This window comes from Pan paniscus, chromosome 4 (assembly GCF_029289425.2).
Source record: "Pan paniscus chromosome 4, NHGRI_mPanPan1-v2.0_pri, whole genome shotgun sequence".
Lineage (NCBI taxonomy): Eukaryota > Metazoa > Chordata > Mammalia > Primates > Hominidae > Pan > Pan paniscus.
In genome coordinates, this window is record NC_073253.2 from 16,930,638 (window position 1) to 16,944,382 (window position 13,745).

The window sequence follows — 13,745 nt, forward strand, 5'->3', positions numbered from 1 at the left end:
GAGGCTGAGCCAGAAGAATAGCTCGAACTTGGGAGGTGGCAGTTGTGGTGAGCCGAGTTCACACCACTGCACTCCAGCCTGGGCGACAGAGCAAGACTCTGTCTCAAAAAAAAAAAAAAAAAAAAAAAATCAACGCCATACATTAAAAATAAGAGGAATATTGAAGAGAATTTTCAAATTAACTTAGGGAATTAAAAATTGAGGAATGGGAATTATATATTAGTAAAAACAGTTAAGATGATTTCTAAGTGAGAAAATCTTAAGATGCTATGATTAAATACTTATTGGATCATTAGGTTCTGATTTGCAATGACATTTTTTCCTTTGTCAGGTGTTCCAGTGCTGGCTACCTCACCCTTGATGTTTTTCATTCCAACAGTCCCACTAAAAGTCTCCCCTAAACCAAACCTTCTAGGGGTTTCATGAGCACTGTGGGGCTCCAAAGCTGAGGATAGCAGAACTCTGAAAGGCAAATGACTGATAGTCATCACTAGACCCATGTTTTCTAAGAGGAGCAGGTGAAGCAAAAAAGGAATCCAGCAAACAAAGCCACAAGTGAAGAAAACAGAAAAAAAATATTGAAGACAACAAAAGAAAAGACACATGGAAAAAAAGATAAAGAAGCTAACAGAAAATAGAAGCACAGAAAGAAAGAAGGGAAAATGGAATAAAAGGGTTTTCATGGCTGGGCGCAGTGGCTCACTCCTGTAATCCCAGCCCTTTGGGAGGCCAAGGCGGGCAGATCACAAGGTCAGGAGTTCGAGACCAGCCTGGCCGACACGGTGAAACCCTGTCTCTACTAAAAATACGAAAATTAGCTGGGCATTGGCGTGTGCCTGTAATCCCAGCTACTCAGGAGGCTGAGGCAGGAGAATCACTTGAACCCGGGGGGTGGAGGCTGCAGTGAGCCACAATTGTGCCATTGCACTCCAGCCTGGGCAACAGAGCAAGATCCTGTCTCAAAAAAAAAAAAAAGGTTTTCATGGTGGTGAAGACAAAAAAAAGAAAATGTAAATGTAAATGAAGAAAGACAGCAATAAAAAGGAAAGTGAAGAAAAGGGAAGGAGAAGACAAATTTAAAAATCAAAGATGGGAGAAAGCAGGAAGAGGAGACCTGGGAAGGAAGGTTCTCATATCCCTGCCCATCCCCATGTTCTCGACTCTCTCCCCTCTCCAGTCTAGGTCCATGTGAGAAACAGGACGGTCCCTTCTTTTTAACCATCCACGTAAAACTCCTGCCCAAAATTGGTGATGATTATGGTTTCTTATTATCCCTGTCACTGAGTTACGAGTCAGAGTCAAGAACAGGAACAAAGCATAAATACGAGGTCCCAATTAAATAATTAAATAATTTTCTGGCTAGGCATGGTGGCTCATGCCTGCAATTCCTGCACTTTGGGAGGCCAAGGTGGGAGGACTGCTTGAGGCCAAGAGTTGGAGACCAGCCTGGGCAACATAGTGAGATTCCATCTCTATAAAAAATTAGCCTGGCATGATGGTGTGCGCCTGCAGTCCTAGCTTCTATGAAGGCTGCGGCAGGAAGATGGCTTGAACCTGAGTTCGAGGCTGCAGTGAGCCATGACCACACCACTGCCCTCTAGCTTGGGTAACAGAGCAAGACCCTGTCTTAAATAAATACCTAAATAAATAGCAAATAATTTTCCAAAAGGAGTGTGCGTCAAGGCCCCTAAGTGTTAAGGTTCAGCAAAGTATATTCAAATGTTAGTAACAATCAAAGCATACAATGCAAATGCTCATCATGAAGTAGGTACGGTGAGCAGTTCAAGCGAGCAGTGGGCCTCAGTGAGATCTTCACTTTCCCCCATGTCTAGCACATCCTTTTAGGCTCTCTAATATCCCTGGCAGGAGAGAACATGCAGTTTATCATGAGAATGGGTCTCGACCAATTCCAGCAGCAGCAGCAACACACACATTGGTTTGTATGTCTGTATATATGAGAGAGAGCAATGAGACTGAGACAGAGAGGGAGACAGTGAAAGAGAGAGTGGGAGAGAGAGGGAGAGAAAATAGAAGGATGAAGAAAGAGCTAAGAAAGGAAAACGAGACAGGGAGAGACAGAGGGGAGAAGGGCTGATACTGGAGGCAGTGGTTGCAAATGCTTTGTCCTGCCACTCTGCACCAAACCAGGGGAGTCACGACTGTGTTCATGCTGGTAGGACCACATCACCCATGTCACACCAACATGACAAGGTGTCCCTTCATTCATCTAAGTGGCCCAACACTGAGGTAAGGGTAGGTAGAACGACTTTCCCAGTCCCCATCCATCAGCCCAGATACAATAACACCTCCGTTATTTCCCACCCCCATCCATCAGCCCGGATAAAATAACACCTCGCTCTCCCCCTAACCCAGACTCCACGGCGGCTGCAGTCATACCTTTCATGTACAGAAAGCTGTGGAAATATGGCAGAGTGACACAGCTGTACACAGAGTCACGCCGGTACGAAAGCTCATCATCTGTATCAAACCTGGAATCAAAGTCCTCTTCACTATCTTCAAACTGGACCGAGAGACAGAGAAGCCAACGGTGAGGGAAAAGGCCACAAAGCAAGCCACGAAGATACCCAGCATGTATCATCATTGAAAAAATACAAAAATACAGCTACTCAAGAGGCTGAGGCAGCAGAATCACTCGAACCCAGGAGGCAGTGACTGCACTGAGCAGAGATCGTGCCACTGCACTCCAGCCTGGGCAACAGAGCAAGCCTCCGTCTCAGAAAAAAAAAAGGGAAAAGGAAAAAGAAAAAAAAACAACTGACAAGCAATACACCTGATTTACGGTAGCACACAAATAATTCGGAATTAAAAATACCAACTTTTAAGGTCAAATGGTCAGTTGAATTGATACATGAAAGACAAGATATACTTGAATCCAAAGGCTATCTGCTCTAAAACTAACAATGCTTTTTAAGGCTATAATTTTAATCAAACCGTGCAAGAGTTAACCCCCTCTGAATTACTATATTAAATATATTTTCAAATCTTTGAAAGTCAAGAGAACATTCAATGCACGACCAAAGCGACAAAATAAAAGTAAACTACAGATAAATCCAGAAACTGGAAAAGAGTGCATTTAAGCCCTGCAGCTTCTTCCTGTACAGCCACCATAAGTAATAACATCGTGTGGTTTGGATTGTGAAGTTAGTACAAGGAAAGTTTGCCAATTCACCCCTGGCAAGTCTTGTTCCAGTTCAGGGTGTGTCTTCATTTCCTAACGCAGCACGGCAAAGCTAAAAGTTCCATTCAAATTGTAAAAAAAGGGAAGGAAGAAATAAAATAAAATAAACAAAAGTTCCATTTAAAAAGCCAGTTTTCGGCCGGGCATGGTGGCTCACGCCCGTAATCCCAGCACTATGGGGGTCCGAAGCAGGTGGATCACCTGAGGTCAGGAGTTCAAGACCAGCCTGGCCAACATGGTAAAACCCCATCTCTACTAAAAATACAAAAATTAGACGGGTGTGCTGGCGGGCGTCTGTAATCCCAGCTATTCAGGAAGCTGAGGCAGCAGAATAGCTTGAACCCGAGAGGTGGGGACTGCAGTGAGGCGAGATCCTGCCAATACAGTCCAGCCTGGATGACAGAGAAGACTCCACCTCAAAAACAACAACAACAACAACAACAATAAATAAATAAATAGCCAGTTTTCTCAAGTCTTGGGCACAGCTCAGCTCTGGGCTTTGTGCTAAAACTGAAACAGACACATCAAAGTTCTACTTATGAATGCAATTGGCTTATGGAATAAGAAAAAGGTTTAAGATGATCTCTAAGACCACGACTCTGCGATCTTTGCACAGATATCCTACGGGTATCTTCATTCAACTTGAGGATGCAACAGGGGTGGGTGTGACCGGCCACCCATTTCACTGGGACACGCCAGGCAGGTACTCACCGAGGACTGCGCCCCCTCAGAGCTGAACCGGTAGGCACCCGAGCTGTTGTAGGTCCCCACAGAGCAGCGGTAGTCGGGGGACCACTGGCTGCCGTAGGAGTTGGAGAAGGTCACGCTGCTGCCGGAAGTGATGGCACCGTCCTCATAGTCATCCTGGTCGTAGTCGTAGTCGCCGTCTGGGGAGGGCAGGTCCCCAGCGTTCTGGGGCATGCAGTAGGTGGACTCGCCGCTGGAGGAGTTGTGTAGGCTCCCGGAGTCCTGCACTGATGGGGCGAGCAGCACCGTGCTGTCCGCACTGGGGCTGGTGGGCACCACCGTGTCGTTCATGTATGGGTCCTCCTCCGAAGAGTCGTCGCTGGTCCGGATGCCACTTGTTCGCTGGTCTGAGTGGCCGTGCTCGCTGGGGTTGGGGGAGTCCTTGAAGGCGTCGTCGTCGGCTTCGAAGCCCTCGTCGACCTCCTCCTCTGGGTAGGGCTGGCTGAAGTTGAAGTTGGGCTTCTCCTCGCATGCGCTCTCAGCCAGCTCGCTGGAAAATTCGCTTCCCACCGACAGGGACCGCTCGATATTCCGGACACACTCGTCGATCTCGTCAAAATTGAGGGACTCGAGGAACTCCTGGGCCGCCCTGCACGCTTCCTCCTCCAGCCTGCGGAGCTCCTGGTCCCGCCGCTCCTGCAGCTTCTGCAGGGAAGCCTCGGTCAGCGACAGCTCCTGCTGCTCCTTCATGCGCTGCAGGTCCTCGATTTCCTTCTCCAGACGGAGGATCTCTTCCACCTGCTTATTTTCCTTCTGCTTCTCCAGTTCACGGGTCAGTTCAGCTTCCTTCTGGCTCTTCTGCAAGGCTTCGAGTTCTTGCTGCTTCCTCGTTTCTTCTTCCTGGACAGAAGCAGAAGGGAGATTTCAGAAGGCTTCAGTACAACAGTCCAAGCATAGCTCTCGCTTTGCAACCAGGATGAAATATGGTCATTATGAGCTGGACTGTGTCCCCATAAAGTCTATAGGTTGAAGTCCTAACCCCAATACTGCAGAATGTGACTGCATTTGGAGATACAGCTTTTAAAGGGGTGACTAAGTTAAAATGAGTTCACTAGGGTGGGCCCTAATCCAAGATGACTGGTGTCCTTTTGGGAACAGGAGACTGGGTCACACAGAGAAAAAAGGCTGCGTGAGGACACACTGGACAGACGGCCACCTGCAAGCCAAGGGGAGGGGCCTCAGAAGACATCAAACTTAAGGATACCTTGATCTTGCAGTTCCGGCCTCCAGAGCTGGGAGAAAATCAGTTTCCACTGTTCAATCCACCGGTCTGTGGTATTTGGCTGTGGTGGGCCTAGCCAACTAACACGCTGGTTATACTGATTTAGAGAAATTATACTCTTGTGATGCACACTAAAACCTCAGCCATTCACTACGCTTTACCCAACTGTAATGGGTCAGAAATTGCATCATAAACACATCCTCTTAAATTGTTCTTCCCGTTATCTTTCTACTTTAATTCAGTTTTGAATCCTAGAGTCCAAGCATTAGAAGTGGGAAGGGAGTAGAAACACAAGAGGCTAAGTTGTCACTGCACTCATTACCTGCTGGGCGCGGAGCTCGGCTTCTCTTCGCTCTCTCTCTCTTTCTCTAAAAATAGTAAAGAAAAAGTGAAAATCAACAATAACCCTGGAACCACTTTTCAGAGAGATCTACGTTTCTAAAACAGCTTTGCCAAAGACAGAAAGCATGAAAGACAGAGCCCCTTCCTCTGGCCATGGATTTATTCTGTATGAATAAAAGTATTCACAGAACTGGGTCTTTAATGCTGCCAAGGAATTTTATATTCTAGCCACCTAGAGTTACTGTTTCAAATTGTAGGTTCTGGGGCATCTGCTGGGATTTCTGGCTGCACAGACAGATACCGAGCATAGCACTCAAAATGTATCCTTTTGTTTCATCCCAGCAAGAAAGGTACTGTACCTTTCTTCTTCCTCCCGTTTCTTCTTTTCTTCCTCTTCCTGTTTCTTCTTTTCTTCTTGCTCCCTTTTCTCTGCCAGCAATTGTCTGTAAACTCTCCGAGCAATCTGACCTCTGAGTTGCTTCTGGAAAACTATGGCTGCCTTTTTCAGGTGCAAAAATCTCCTCCTCAGAAGGAATGCTCTGTAATTCTTCTGTATTACCACCACACAATAAAGGACCTTTCTGTATTGTTTTCTGAAAATGAAAGAAAACAAGAGAATCGGCATTGAAGTAATGAGGCTTTGAGCTATTCAAATGAGCTCACATCAAGGCTACAAGACAAAAGAGGACCCAGTTTTAGAATGATCCTCTCATTATGGAAACTGGAGAGAACAAGGAGGCCCCTTTGGTCAAAACAAAACAGAAGAAAAACAAAGAAATAATAACAAACAAAACTAAAGTAAGAAGCCTATCACTATCTTGGCTAAATAAACACATAACCCCTCATGTTGGCTTTAAGTAGTCCTTGCAGAAAGTTGGGTAAATAGTTCCCAAAGAGATCTGATATATTCTCCTGTTCATATGAAAAAAATCATCACAGCAGGACAGCTTTGTGCTTCAGAAAATGTAACACGTAGTGTTTCACGGGCATAGTGGACGGAACTAAAATGCACGAGGAGAAGTTGCCTCAGGCCAGGTGCGGTGGCTCATGCCTGTAATCCCAGAATTTTGGGAAGCCGAGGCAGGCGGATGGATCACGAAGGTCAAGAGATCGAGACCATCCTGGCCAACATGGTGAAACCCTGTCTCTACTAAAAATACAAAAATTAGCCAGGCGTGGTGGCATGCACCTATAGTCTCAGCTACTTGGGAGGCTGAGGCAGGAGAATCACTTGAACCCCGGAGGCGGAGGTTGCAGTGGGCTGAGATCGCGCCATTGCACTCCAGCCAGACGACCGAGCGAGACTCTGTCTCAAAAAAAAAAAACAAAAAAAAAAGAAGTCACCTCATTCCTCAAACAGCTGGAGGATGGGTCTCTATAGCCAACATGATAACACCAAGGTGTGGCTTCAAGACCTGACGCAGAGGAAGTAAGCAAACAATTTAAATATCAGGAGAAGGCTGGGTACGGTGGCTCACACCTGTAATCCCAGCACTTTGTCAGCTGGGAGGATCCCATGAACCCAGGAGTTTGAGACCCTCCTGGGCAACATGAAGTGACCCATCTCTAAAAAAAATTTTTTTTTTAATTAGCCAGGCATGGTGGTGTGTGTCTGTAGTCCCAACTACTTGGGAGTCTGAGGTGGGAGAATTGCTTGAGCCCAGGAGGTCAAGGCTGCAATAAGCCATGATCGTGCCACCACACTCTAGCCTCAGAGACAGAGTGAGACCTTGCCTCAAATAAATAAATAGATCTCAGTAGAGTTCCCTGCTGTCACTGTTCTTTCTACCTGAGATGTCAAAAAGTGCAGAGCTCCCTTTCCTACCTGCTGCCCAGTCAGGCTAGCTAGGTTTTGGGAGTGGCTGCTTAGGAGGCCTGACCTGAGGCTCCCCTCAATTCAAAAACCTCAGGCCACTCCACTGGAACACACTGGGAAGGAAGGACCCCCTCATGGAGCTTCCTGCCTTCTCCCCTCAGCGTGGGGTTCTTACCGTGCTAAGAAGCCCAAGACATGGGCCCGAATCACCATGGCCGCGTGGCTCACTTCCTCTTCCCTCCGCTTCTCCAGTTTCTGTTCCAAGGATTCTCGAAGAAAGACCTGCTCAGGACGGAGTCACATGTCAGAAGCAAAGAACATGGCCAGCAGAAGGAAGGCATTTCTGAGTCAAAGATATCTTCTGGAGTTAAGGCTTTTTTCTCTTAGTTTGATCCACCACATGGCCATGCTTTCTAGAATAGTGCTTTTTAAAGGTTCCACCTGTCATGGGCTAAAACAGTTGCAAAATCCAATAAACATATATTACAAGGAAAAACAAAAATGCTGCATAAAAATACAAGTGCCTTTTATGGTTATTGTTACTAAATTCAACAGGCATGACTACCAAATTGCTATCTAAGCTTCTCAACACTTAACACATCATGGGCTGGGACAAATAGTTCATGGACCAGCACTGGTCACTACATTGAGTCTACATAATATGATTCAGAGATACAGAAAGCAGAGGAAGGAAAGGAGGAAGGAAGGGAAGCCAAGAAATTTCTAAAACGTTATTCTGCCTTTATGTGGAAATCCTTTCTTTGTGCCTGCTATGTGATTACAATCAGAGTATCTTGGCTTCAAAAACTTAAATGCACTCAAAATATTGACGTTAAGAACATAATTCTGAAAACTGAGTTTACGATGAGAACTGAATTATTTCAGCTACATCTCAGTTTGACTATCACAAGCACAGCGGAATCAGGACCAAATAAATTGTAGCCGTTTGCTTGCCTATTTCTGAGAATGGACACGTCCATCCTCTGCTTATCAAGTAAGTGTGTCAGGTAATTGGTACTTTGTATTAGAATTCCTAGTTTTTGAAAAGATATGAAAATACCAGGACCTTCTCTTGATAAAGTAGCTTTTAATTTTGCCATTTCAGATTTAATACACGCATAAGAAATTTTGAATGATTCCCTGTAACAACCAGTATCAAATATTTTCATGCTTTTTTGTTAACAATCCACACAGATGCATTTTGGTGTCTCCGCAATTTTTTACTTTACGCTTCCATGAGTCATTCTGGCCTAAAATGGTGCATCACGTTCTCCCAATGGCACATTTTTCCAGGTTCTCTGCTCTGTGTCCTCCATGACATTCGGGCAAAAAAGCAAATAAAGAGTCCTACCACCTTGTGACTCACAGCCGTACCTATTCCTGCTCTGGGTAAAACTCCATCACAAATCATTCTCCTAGGAAAGCTCTTCATACAATCCTCTCCTTATAATACAATTAATATATTCTGTTGGCCGGGCGCAGTGGCTCATGCCAGTAATCCCAGCACTCTGGGAGGCCGAGGCAGGTGGATCACCTGAGGTCAGGAGTTGGGAGACCAGCCTGGCCAACACAGGGAAACCCTGCCTTTACTAAAAATACAAAAAATTAGCCAGGCATGGTGGGGGTGCCTGTAATCCCAGATACTTGGGAGGCTGAGGCAGAAGAATCTCTTGAACCTGGGAGGCAGAGGTTGCAGTGAGCCAAGATCATGCTGCTGCACTCCAGCCTGGGCAACAGAGTGAGATTCTGTCTCAAAGCAACATATATACATATATACATACACATATATATACACACACATACATACTCATATATATACACACTCATATATATACACATATACTCATATATACACATATATATTCACATATACATATACATGAGAATATATATATATATTTATACACACTGTTGGTGCAGAAGCTACAAGTGTAAAGTTTGTTGGATGTGATCATCATTAAAGATGTTCAGAAATACAGAATTCCCTGTACATATCAAAACCATGTAGCAAAAGCAGTTTTCATCAAGACTGGACTTTTAAGGAAGTATTTCAACTTCTCTTTCAGATTTTTGTTTGGTATTACATATCTTACTCTAATGCTTTTGCTCTTATGAGTGCTTAAAAGGAAAAATAACAGCCAAACCTTGGGGAAGGGGGTGGTGGTGACGAAAGAGACAAAAGTGTCAACTCTCATGAGTGACACAGCGATGACGTGAACAAGTGGAAACCTCTGTGAAGGAACAAAGGTCTTCTCCACCATTGGAAGTCAAAAGAATGTCTTGGTTAGAATCAGAATCAGACAAATACTTGCTTTAGTTTTCAGTCCATTAAAAAGACAGCTCTCAAAATAAATAAATAAATAAATATGTTTTTAAAAAGCATTCTGCCACATCTTTATTTACATTCTCCTTCACCAACCTAAAGGGCAAACAAATAGAGAAAATGCTTTTAGGGACCTGTCAGTTTCATTAAGAACACGAACCCTGAATTAGACAACGACAGAAGGAAAGTGATAGGTTTGGCTGTGTCCCCACTCAAATCTCATCTTGAATTGTAGCTCCCATAATTCCCATGTGTCATGGGAGGGACCTGGTAGGAGGTAATTGGATCATGGGGGCGGGTCTTTCCCATGCTGTTCTCACGATAGTGAATAAGTCTCACGAGATCTGATAGTTTTAAAAAGGGGAGTTGCCCTGCACATGCTCTCTTGCCTGCTGCCATGTAGGACGTGCCTTTACTCTTCCTTCATCTTCTGCCATGATCATGAGGCGTCCCCAGCCATGTGGAACTGTGAGTCCATTAAACCTCTTTCTTTTATAAATTACCCAGTCTCGGGTATGTCTTTATTAGCAGTGTGAGAACAGACTAATACAGAAAGTGTTTCTGTGAGCCCTTGTGTCACTTTGCCATGTTCCCAGGACTCAGCCAAGACCAAGTTGGCACAACCTAGTGACTGGGAATGTGGCATCAAAGCAGGCACCAAAGCAGCTGAGCAAAGGGTGGTACCCACTCAGGCGCTGCTTGGCTGAACTTGACTCAATATCCAACAGGAACCATTTCATGTGGTTCTTTTTCACTTTTATCTTCTTAGGTAGCATAAGATCCTGTGGGTTATTCTAGTACACTGTCTTTATAAAAATAACTCCTGCATGCTTCATTGCCACAGAACTGAGGAAGAAAAGTCTGACACTGAAGTCCAGAGGGTCAGAAAAGTAAAAGTCTTGAGTCTTGAGGAATCCTTGAGGCAGTGGGAAAAGCCAAAACCAGGAAGGAGAGGGACCAGCTGCCCACCTCAGTCACCGTAAACGCGGCTGTTCAGCAGGGAAATACATTGCTATCTCCTCCCCACGGGCTGTGCCATGAAGCATCTGACAGGCCGCCTCAATTACTAGTAATGCTTCCCCAGTCCTCTAGGTAAGAATGCTTGCCTTAGAAGAACAAATATGTTTTAGATAAGCCAGCCAGTTCAGACGTGGGGCCATGTCTAATTCGCTGCCTTCGACACTGGCTAAACTTGCCTGTTGCGTACGGCAGACACTCCTTTACCAGAAGACCAGAAGTTCATTAGAGGTTTGAGGCTTTAAACAGAAAGACCTTCTGGCGGCAACACACCAAAACACCTGCTATCCAACATGTAACTCAAACACTGGTCAAGATCAAAGCTATCAAGAAGGCACAATTCAAATGCTTTGATGTTTGCATTTACTTCCTAACATGTCTGTGGAAAAATAAACTTCCATCCAACTTCTACTCCCAACTTTTCACCAATTAAAACTGAACTCCTCTTTAAAAACTTCTTCATCTTGAATACTTCCTTGATCATTTCAATCCATAGGGATCTCTCTCCTGAAGAAGCTGTTTCCTTACTCCTTTAAAAAGATTGTACTGCATGATTTAATTCATCCACTGTGTGTGAATATCTTATCTTCCAACACAGTAAACTGAGGACAACGCCCATGTCTCTGTGTCCCCTATGCTACACTACGTCCCAAGCCTGCCTTGGGCCTGATTTCCATAATGTAAATTCTAAGTGAAGCTGGATTAGTACTTGGAGCCCAGAAAAGACTGTTAATGGCTGGGTTGAGTTTTAATGATCTCTAATGTTACTCCACTGTAGAAGGCAGTGAGGTGACTCGTTTATACAGAATGCAATTTCTTTTTGTTTTTGAGACAAGGTTTCACTCTGTCACCCAGGTTGGAGTGCAGTGGCATGATCAGGGCTCACTGCAGTCTTGACCTCCTGGGTTCGAGCAATCCTCCCACTCTAGCCACGTGAGTAGCTGGGACTATAGGCACATGCCATCACGCCTGGCTAATTTTTCTGAATTTCAGTAGAGAAAAGGTCTCACAATGTTTTCCAGGCTGGTCTCAGACTCCTGGGCCCAAGCGATCCTTCTGCCTCAGCCTCCCAAAGTGCAGGAATTACAAATGTGAGCCATTGTGCCTAGCTTGCAATTTCTTTTTGATTAAACAAAATCAGAGCAGATTGTATTGCACTGCCAAGAGTGCCACTTGAGCCATTTTCTTCAGAAAGTTTTCCTAATAAATGTATGACTTCCTGTGTCACCTCTTATAGTTTTTCAGCACCTCACAGACACTGATTAAGCTCAGCACTGTGTAGAATGAACAATCAGCTCTACATGCTCTACTGGGTGATCGTAGAGAAGCCAACAGCAAGACAACAGGACAGCATATGAAGTCTACATCAGGGCTAAGAAGAGGATGACCTGGGACAACAGCGAGGGGCTTACCCTAGCTGTAGGGTGCACTGAGGAATGTCAAAAAAGGAGTCCTTTCAAAGTCTACCTCTAAGCCAAGACCTAAAGATGAGTTGGCTACAGGAGTGGAGAGTAAGATTCCAGGCAGAGAGACCTATCACCTGCGGGGGGCACACCCTCAGGTGGCCCCCAGTGGGTTACAACCCTCTTTAATCTTCCTGAGTGGGGGTGCAATCTGGGACTTGCTTCTAGCCATTAGACTGCAGCAAAGGTGACGGGATGTCACTTCTGTGAGAACATTACAACCCTACGCTGGAGCATGTGGTTATCCTGCTGGCCTGAAAGAAGTCAGCTGCCATGTGTCAAGGAACTTTGAGGGCTTCTAGGAGCTGCGAGTGGTTCCCAGCCAACAACTAGAAAGAAAACAGGTACTTCAGTCCTGCAAAAACACAGGGAAATGAATTTTGCCAATGACCAAGTGAGCCTGGAAGATACCCTGAGGTCCAGAAAGGAATAAAGCCCCAAGATACAGGGACTGCAGGCTTGGGGGACCCTGATCAGAGGACCCAGCTCAGCTGTGCCCCAGCTCTGACCCTTAGATACTATGAGATAATCAATGTGTGTTGTTAAAGCCACAAAGTTTGCAGTAATGTACTACAAAGCAATAGCTAGCTCATGTGATTATCTCTGCATGCTATCTCTACCCTGTTTTGTGTTTATATCTTAAATCCGTCAGCAGTAAAACATTTCCCTAGAGCAGGGAGGTAGTAGGTCCATCATGACTTTCCCTTGCTGAATGTCCAGGAGGTGAAGCCTAAGTACTTGTCATCAATCTCACATTGGTCAAACTGCAAGACATACGTCTCTCTCTCCCCCCGCTTTCTCCCTCTTTCCTTTCCTCTTTTTACAAAGCAAGAAACTTCTAGATTAAAAACAGCATATTATGAGTGGAAGCTTTAAAACACTTCTCTGACATTGCACTGCTGTGTGTAAGGGCAGAAGGAGCGGGAATGAGGATTCACTCTTCGAGGACACATGTGTCCTCAGCTGCCTGCATTTCTGTGTCAAGTAACATTGCTGTCTTTCCCATGTGACAAGTCATTGAAGGTGGGTGGGGAATGAGAGTGGAAGCCAAACGAGGTTCTTGGCAGTTCCCTGATCCAGAAAGAAGAAGTCATACAACAAATTTTATAACTAATTTTTTATGTTCAGGCCCGACTGCCCATACTCTGCTCCTATCTGGAAAAGGAGGTTAAGGAGCCTCTGCCCCAACAGCATCTTCAAACGTAGATTTTCCTTTTTGCTTTCTGGACTGAGTTTTTGGCAACCAGAAGGATTTCAGACCGGCTACTGATCTCTCGCTCAGTCGCTGCTCTGGTTGCAGGGATAAAAGCCAGTATTTGAATTAGAGAAAGTTAGAAGGGTCTGGGGTATCGCTTCGTAGACACTGGGGGCTGCCTCATACTTCCAAAGTACTGTTACTCGTCTGCCAACATTTGTTACTGCCTGAACAAATACCCACACACAAACAATTAGGATGAGATGTTTCAATGTGTTCTCTAATGAAACAGAGTCCCTGACAAGTCAAGGACTTCACTTCAAATAAAATAGTAACTGTTTGGGAGGCAAAAGGTTATGGTAGGCATGGCAACAGGAGTATCTTCCCAATGTGAAAGAACAATTGTACAGTGGTGTCATAG

General features: G+C 45.0%; 1 protein-coding gene across 1 annotated transcript in view; it reads right to left on the minus strand.

Moving 5' to 3' along the window:
• Positions 1-13,745, minus strand: part of MYO10 (myosin X) — a 270,607-nt gene that overhangs the window by 31,355 nt on the left and 225,507 nt on the right. The window contains exons 21-25 of the mRNA XM_055112175.3: positions 7,502-7,608; positions 5,870-6,103; positions 5,491-5,536; positions 3,911-4,786; positions 2,398-2,521 (exon numbers count right to left, since the gene is read on the minus strand). Of these exons, the coding sequence (XP_054968150.1) occupies positions 2,398-2,521; positions 3,911-4,786; positions 5,491-5,536; positions 5,870-6,103; positions 7,502-7,608 (1,387 nt within the window). The remainder of the gene's footprint in view (positions 1-2,397; positions 2,522-3,910; positions 4,787-5,490; positions 5,537-5,869; positions 6,104-7,501; positions 7,609-13,745) is intronic.